The 8,706-nt window shown below is 39.1% G+C and overlaps 1 protein-coding gene across 1 annotated transcript; it reads right to left on the bottom strand.

Moving 5' to 3' along the window:
- Positions 1-4,868: 4,868 nt before the first annotated feature.
- LOC145038687 (lysine histidine transporter-like 7) lies at positions 4,869-7,253 on the bottom strand. Its single transcript, XM_078986972.1, has 5 exons — positions 6,880-7,253; positions 6,450-6,583; positions 5,915-6,348; positions 5,588-5,719; positions 4,869-5,501 (listed from the first exon to the last, which is right to left on the bottom strand). The coding sequence occupies exons 1-5, from the start codon at positions 7,179-7,181 to the stop codon at positions 5,013-5,015; spliced, it is 1,491 nt and encodes a 496-aa protein (XP_078843098.1). The 5' UTR covers positions 7,182-7,253; the 3' UTR covers positions 4,869-5,012.
- Positions 7,254-8,706: the final 1,453 nt, after the last annotated feature.

The following is an 8,706-nucleotide window of genomic DNA, read 5'->3' as shown; positions in this document are numbered from 1 at the left end:
ATGCTATGTGTGTTTTTGGCCAATCAATCGGTTGGGTGTCTACTGTTTCGAGTAATAGATAGATAAGGTGGGACCAGATATGTCTCGAATGCCTCTGAAAAGCAGCAAGTAGTAGCAAGAAGAGTCGAAGTGGGTTCGGTGACTTGAGACTCATGTATGGAATTGCTTGTATTCGGGGTATCCCCTAAGTTGTTTTCAATTGGACTAAATAATCTCAGGGTGGTTGATTTGACCTGTTCTGCAACTCTCGTCGGAATCTAATTGTTGATGGGATAAGTCTCCTACTCGAAGGGTTATATGAGCTTCTGTCAGGTATAAGTATTATGCAGAGAAATTTGGTATGCGAATCTGTTTCTAGTAGGAACCTCAACCGATCAGAAGTTGAGTAGCCAGTTAAGAAATAAGTGAAGTGGATTCGGCAATGATTCAGTGTGGGCGGTCTGTCAGGGAGTCAGACCATCTCTGGATTTCAGATTTCAGGATTGAGCGGTTATATTATATTCGCAAGGGATTGTTGTCGGATAGTGAAGGGAGTTCATTCATATACATATTGGAGCACCCTGCGAGGGTTGCTTTCGGTTGCTTTGGGAAGGCTATTGTATGCTTGGGACAGTGGCCAGGTTGCTCAGGCTGTTTGGCGTGTCAGGGTTGGTAAGGAATATTTCGAGGATGAAATCTAATTTAAATGGGGGGAGGGGGGGAGTTGTAACATCCCGTTTGAAATTAAATAAATAATAAATTCTAAAACCTTGAGATGTAATTATTATTATTATTATTTTATATTATTGTAGCAAAAATCAATAATATTTAGCGGAGTGTCAGTTTTGGGGGAGCCAAATGTTATAATTTGGATTTTCGGGGGTTAAAGTGTATTTCCGGGATTTACTTTGTAAAGATTTTCAGAAGTCAAGGGTGTTTGGTAATTATTGGACTTAGATTGAAAGGATTTTAGAATGTTGAGGGTTAAATGGTAACTTCTGCGACTTGAATTGTTATGAATCTTGGATGTTGGGGGTTGCTTTGTAAATTGTAGTCTTAATTTGAAGAAGATCTCATGGGGAGGGACTAAATGTGTAAAGCATGCATAAGTTTGGATGGAGCGAGACTTAAACCCGAAGCCTCCTTTCCCTCTCGTTGCAACACCTTAACCTTAAAACTAATGCATCTTTAGTCGCCACTACCTTGGAACACCTTCATCCGCTGCTACTTTGCCGATGAAAGCCACCACCGCAGCTTCGTTACCAGAAACAACGTGAGCAACTAGGATGACCCCCAAAGGCCGACGATTGAGTTGAGTTTGTTGCTGCGTGGGTTGTGAACGACCAGAATACTACAGGTAAAGCCACCTACCATCTCTCTATCTCCTATCCTTCGCTCTTCTCGTTGGGTTGACGTCGGGACCATAGATTGTTACTGTCGGTGGCCCTATGGCCGCCGTTTCCGCTTGTTCCAACGTCCTAAGTCGCCTAGTCGGTGGTTGGGAGCTGTAGTCTATTGTCTTGAATAGATAAGTAATGCTATTACAACCGTAAAGGGGTTATGCTTGCTCGTTTAGCTAGAAATCCCGAGAAAAAAATCACCATGGCTGCCAACCATCGAGGCCGCCGCCATGTTGCCTTCTTTTGACGCCACCAACCATTGTGAGCAGGTGGCTGCATGTGTGAATCGGTGTGTGTATGAATGTATTTCATAAGTTTAATGTTGTTTGGTTTTCTCTTGGCCATGAAATCAAAGTAAATTCATCACCACCACCATGAGGTGGTGGCCACCACCTTGTTTTGTCGTTCCGCCACTACTTGCCACCATCTCCGGTGGCTATGGGCTTTCAGGTGCATTTGGATTGATGTTTGGAGTGCTTTGGTATTTTTTTGGCCTAGGATTATAACCACCACCACCGTGTAGTGGTGGTTGCCGTTGTGAACCACCACCAACCACCACTGCTTGAGGTCGTAGTGGGTGGTACCCGACTTGTTAGACTTTAATTAATGTAAAAACTTAACTATTGGATTAATTGATTTGTGATTTAGTTGGGAAACCGTAATTAGGGTTTAGAAAACCCTAATTTTGGGAATGTGAGTTTTTGATTTGTCGAGACCCTCGTTGGACCGTTGGATTTGGAATTTTGAATTACGCCCGATTACTTTGTATGTTTGGTGTAGTGGAGTAATGGACTTAACGGATTAAGTCGTTAATGGATTAAGTCATTAATGGTTGAAGTAAGAACACTTAACCCTAAACGTCATTTTATGTGAAAAACCCTAATTATGATTGGGCTTCAAGTTGGGGCTTCCTTTGGGCTTAGATGTTTGAGTTCTTGTTGGGCCATTTCTTTGACTAAGTTGTTGTCGGTCTTCGTGGGCTAATTGGGAACATGTTTATGGACTAAGGAAATTATTGGGCTTTAGGATAAGGCCCATTGGAAATGCTTAGACCCAATTTGTAAAATTGGGTCATAAGTAGGCCATAATTGGGCCTTGATTACTATGAGATATTGGACAGTCGGAATGCCAATTGTTTGGTCTAGACTAAATGGTTAGGACTTAAGGTAAGTCCATGTAGAGGTTTGGGCCCAAATTTAGGCCACATGTTGGGCCTTGGTTCATTGATTGGTTTTTAGGCTTTTAGAGTGTGCATTTGGACCTTGGTTTTAGAACAAGTTAGGTTAAGGGTAAAATAGTATTTTTACCCCATGCATGAACTTATGGTTATGTATTGGAACCCACTTATTAATTGGGTGTTGTTTTGATGTTGACAGTTCGGGAATCTGTCAACCAACAACTAGAGTTTTATCCACAGGACTTCAGCAGTGTGAGGTGAGTCTCTTCACCATACCAGTGGTTCGAAGGCACCAAGGTTGACCCACTTTGTGATATGTGGTACACTAGTTGATGTAGTGATATAAGGTCTACTAGTTGGTTATATGCTACGTGGTATGCAAGTTGTTTATGCGACATTTGAATGAAAAACCTTGGAAGGAGCCCGTGGCACTCAGATATCAGACCCTATAGGGGAGCCCATGACATTCTAGGTAAAGACCATGGGGGAGCTTATGTCACTTGGTTGTCAGACCATGTGGGGGAGCCCATGGTATTCCAGGTAATGACCATGGTGGGAGCCCATAACACTTGGTTGTTAGACCATATGGGGGAGCCCATGACATTCCATGTAAAGACCATGGGGGAGTCCATGACACTTAGTTGTTAGACCATGTGAGGTGGGGGGGGGGATGTCATTCCAGGTAAACACAATGAGGGGAGGCGATGACACTTGTTCTCAGACCATGTGGGGGAGCCCATGGCGTTCCAAGTAAAACCATGGGGGAGCCCATGACATATAGGTGTAAGACCCTGGGGGGAGCCCACGACATCTTTGAGTAAGACCCTGGAGGGAATCCACGACATCCTAATATGTTTATATGCTTGGCTTGTGTATGCTAGTTGATTATGTGGCATATGGTATGCTAGTTGTTTATGAGATATGTGATACGTTAGTTGGATTTGTGATACTTGAATGGAAGACCCCGGGGGAACCCGTAGCAGTTGGATATCAGACCATTTGGAGGAGCCCATGACATTCCGTATATGTTGTATACATGGCTTGTATGGATGAAATGATTTATGTGATTATGTGGATTGTGTGAGGTATGCTATCGGGAACTCACTAAGCTTCATGCTTACAGTTTTGTTTATGGTTTTAGGTATAATCGGTTTGGAAAGGAAGGGTCCGACTTGATTGCAACGCATACACCCGTGTTTTCCGCAATATTTGATTTTGGGATAAACTCTGATAAATGTTTTTAATTAGCAATGTTTTTTGGAAAGCTTGGATTTAAAACATATATATGTTTTGGCTCTAATGAAAAATAAAATTTTTTATCTTGATTTTTAGACCATTATAGTATAGCCAATACCCAGCCAAAAAGAACCATAAGGAAACCCTACCACTATGAAGACTAAACGACCCTTGAAGATCAAGTCTTGTTGACCATCAGTTAGCTGCTGCACCTTAAGTTGAACTTTTCTTATTTCCATGTTTTAAGCTCCACTAGTGTTTCAATGAATAAGTCCATGCATGCTTGTTTCACTTCCTGGAATCGAGGACGCCATTTGACAACCATTAGTCTTTAAATTGTAATTTGCTTTTGGGAATGAATTATAGAAAATTGCTCCGGCTGTGTTTTCTTCTCTATTAATTATGTGGTGATTGACCCTCTCAAGGTCTTATCATTAAACCAATTAGAATTTTGATTTCCAAATTTAATAAAACTGTATACTTGTAGCATTATGTCCATAAAACACATACATTTGTATGTATAGAGAAAAAAAACACATTCTCTCATAATGTACACATCGTTTCCAATTATGTTTGACGATGTTGTTTAATGATTTCATTGAAACTAACTCTCTTGTGTCTTAGATGCAGTAACGGAATACGTGAGGATGAGTACGTGAAGAAGATTAATAATTAACAATTATTTTAAGTTTTCAGGGGATCAACAAAATACATTTGAACTGAGAATATGTAAGACATACCATGCGAATAACTTGGTTATATTAAATATTGTTCGAAGTAAAACCATAATATAGGTTTAGTTTTTTTCTAATGTTTGTTTTGAGATATCTATGTTTAGTTATATTTTAATGTCATGTAATGTTTTTTTTTTATTATGTGATTAAAGAATAATAATAAATCAAATGAAAAAGCTTTATAAAATACTTAAGATAGGTAAATGATAAATTAAGTAATTTATAAAAAAAAAAAAAAAAATCCTAAAATAGTTAACCGTTGTAGAATGTTTGTGAGAAAGTGAATGAAAAAAGACTTGATTAAACTAGAGCATGAATAACAACATAAGAGTTAAAGGGTAATTTAAGAAAAAATCTAATACTTTATTTCCTCTTTTAGAAATATTGAGATGTCTAATATGTTATAAATAGTGTGTATGCTTTAGCTATAAGACCTAATTGTATTAGATAGATTGTGGACCACCTTTGCTTCGAGTTGGACCTTCGTTAATATGGGTGGAAAAAGTTGGCATCTAAACCTACACAAGCTAAGTTCCACACTGCACAAATGACTAACAACACACTCAATCCTACGCCTAAACAACCAAGCACAAGGTTAAGCCACCACATTGCGGATTTTATCGGTGGTTTCTTTATCGCAATCCACATGAGACATGGGTATGCATACGTCACTGGGAGAGCAATACCTCCTATGAGTAGCCCTAGACTCGGCAGAAATGGGAACGCAACTGATATAAAGAAGGTCAAACCTCCAAAAAATATCCTGATTCCTATACGCGTTAACTTTGGGCATTTTTGGCTTTTCCTACTTGCATATGCACGCTCCAAGTTGTCATAAACAACCATCCCGTAGATTTGGAAAGCAGCCACACAACTTACGACAACTTGCACGTATAAGAGACCCACCACTGGTTTTAATGTATGGTGGTGAAGGGTGGTTAAAAGTGCTGTTAGTAGTCCTCCATTAGCCGGAATCTGGATAACGTTTTAGTGTTAAGTACGTTGTATCCAGGTTATAAAATTCAAAGATTGTTATTTATAAATAAAAGATATAATTTAACCTTGTTTCCGAGGGCCCAATATTCAGCAGCTGTAAGAGGGAAGAAACACATTGCAATAATGAGATATGAAGCTACCACTCCTTTCAACATGAGGTTTGATGATGAGCGATTTGGGGTCGATGGTAGTGTACCCTATATATATGAAGATTAATAGGACCATAACAATTTTTATTTTTTTTTAAAGGGATGTAGTAAAATAAATATTTTTGATTTTTGATGTATGTATGATTACATCATGAAACACTACGGAACGATTATTATGGGTTGCAGTGACTTCCATAGGTCCACAGCATATTTAGTAAATTGAAAGACACTGATGAAATATACCTGTATCTCTAACACAACATTATGGCCTCTAAACGCTAGGAATATGATCCCAAGTGCATTCATGATATTTCTCATTCGAGTAGTTTCTGATTCGGCAACTTTTGACTGGTCATAAGTAACACCATCTACCCTTCTTTTAGCAACGAAAAACAGCCATAAGATTGTACAATATCCCACAGCCATGATCGATCCAAGGAATGAGACAAATGCTAAAGAATTCAAATTTGGGCAAAAAAGGGACACAAGAATTGCCAAACAGATGAAAACCAAGAACCATTCCGTGGTCGTTAAGGGGTATTTGGTAGAGCAATCTTCACACAAGAGTTGATAGAAGAGTTTCATAGTTCCACCCCCTGTGATTATGAACATGACGCATGATCCTCCTGAAAGATACATGACTGGGAAAATGGCTAAAACTTTCCCTAATTTAACACCTACAAAAGTCATCCATGAATTGACATTAATGATGTTAGTTAACTAAAAAACTAACTTTTTCTACTTTAGTTAATTTAAGAAAGGGATCCTGATTTCATACCGAAGGCAGCCACTGAAAGTTGAAGGTATCGGCTGTAACGTGTAGTTGAAGTAGATTCATGAAGATCCACCAACAATAAAATGGTGTAGAACTGCCATACAAATGCTACAGACAAACACATAATCCCCCAAAACCTGCAAATTAAAAGAAAAAGAGTTAATTAAAGTACGATTAATTAATGGTGAGCACTCATTTGGAGGGAACATGGTATGGCTTTTGATAATTAGATGCCTTCAGTGCATGAAGGCCGACATATGCCAACTTGCACTTTTGTAAAGCTTTAATAAATTATAAATGTGTTAGTGGGTTAACGCAGAATTTAGCAAAACTGTATAATTACTAAAAGTGGTAATAACTAATAACAGATAAACAATTAAGTAATGTCGGCTTAGAACTGATGAAGTACAAGGGTACGATGATGGAGGATTACCAGCCTAGGTACATGAAGGCGAGAGGTAGAGAGAGTGTTTGAATTCCGATTCCAGAGGTGAGCAAATGGAATGTTGCAGTCCATGAATTTCCTTTTCTTGATTGGGTGATCGGAAGCCAATCTTCAGGTGGTTGGTTGGTTTCTTTCCGATCTTCGTCGGAATCAGGTTGCTCAGATTTTGGAGGAGTGGAATAGTACTCCAGCATGCAGTCACATACGATATCATCGCCATTGTTTATATGAATCCTTTTCTCTAAAACAATCTCCCGTTCCTTATGTCTACCCACCATCTCAGTATCCATTTGTGTTTGATCACTTTACACCTACTTCACTTTAATCGTGTTTTTATGTCGACAGAAAGAGAGATATTTTTATGGGTGTTAATGAAGAAACAATGAAGGCAGAGGCCACTTTATAAATCTCATCCGCAAGGCTTGATGTGAACTCACAAGTCACGATTTCAAATAAAATGATCGTGTTAGGAAGGAGAAAGAGGAGTCTTGTAGGGTCATATTAGACTAAAATGGTATGCTTGTCAAGATGACTCGAGTATCGTGACGTGAGTATGAGTGACGCATAAGCTTACTATTCATAAAACATAGTATTAATACAATAAAACAAGTTTAAGGAAAAAACTAAAAAGTACACAACTCCACATATATCATCATTCCTTGACATTTTATGATGGTTACTGTTTGTTTACTAAGAGTATAATCTTTTTATTATATTAAAGAATATAAAATATGTTACCTTGCCGTTGGGTCGATGAATACATGGGTGTACTTGCTATTAATAATTTTCATCAGGAATTCTATCAGGTTATATTATTAATAAATTTGTTAACGAATTTGATCAATACCGATTACCGACACTACCATTGGATTTGTATGACCTAGAAGTTTAAAGTAAGTCACGGACCACATGTTTGTATAGGACAAAAGCCAAAAATGACTACGTATTGATCATTTTTTATGATAAAATTACAAAAATGGTCGTGGTTGTTAATTTTATGTGTTTTTGGTCCAAAATAAATGTTGGTGCACCACTATCCAAAATTTGATATTTCTATTGTTTTTGGTCTTCTATCTACTTAAAAAAACGATTATACCCTTATAATTTGTTTTTCAATGTTTTTATTATCTATTTTTATTCAAAATAAAAAAACCCACCACCATTCTCTCTCTCTCTCTCTCTCTCTCTCTCTCTATCTCTAAATCTTCATCTGGGTTCTTTAACTTCGTCTTCTTAAACACACACAAAATACACAATTATGAAGATCCTCGTCCGATGGAGAAAAAGAAATATGAATGGGAACAGACCCAAGGTCGATCGATGGTCCAATGGTCCAGATCTTGTGCTCTTCTGTCTCGGAAAAAGGATAGGAAGGATAGGGGCTCGGTGTGGCTAGGGGTTTCGAAGGGAAGGAGGCTAGAAAAGATGTGCGAGATGTGAGGCTGTTGTCTCGATGGCTCATTGAAGCACCACTACAGCCGGATGTGAATCGGGTGGGTGGCATCGGGTGGTGATGGTTGAAGATAACGAAGACAATAATGGGGGTGGTGGCACCGGGTAGTGACGACGGAGCTATGATGTTAACGGGTGGCCCGTCGCTTTCTCTCTCTTCTGTTAGGTAGCTTGATGAGGAACAGATAGAAGGCAACGACGGCGTTGGGGTGTTTGATGGTGGTGGGTCACAACAGGGGGAGGTCGGGGAAGGGATTTTGATGCCATCAGTTGTGGTGGGTGGTGCTGGTTTGCATCGGTGATTTGTGGCAGTCGTCTTTTGGTTTTCTTGCTTACTCTAGCGATTCACGACAGGGAAGGGGA

Source organism: Lactuca saligna, chromosome 4, assembly GCF_052625555.1.
Source record: "Lactuca saligna cultivar CGN05327 chromosome 4, ASM5262555v1, whole genome shotgun sequence".
NCBI lineage: Eukaryota > Viridiplantae > Streptophyta > Magnoliopsida > Asterales > Asteraceae > Lactuca > Lactuca saligna.
The sequence above is the reverse complement of the archived record's forward strand: the minus strand, read 5'-3'. Positions and strand labels throughout refer to the sequence as shown.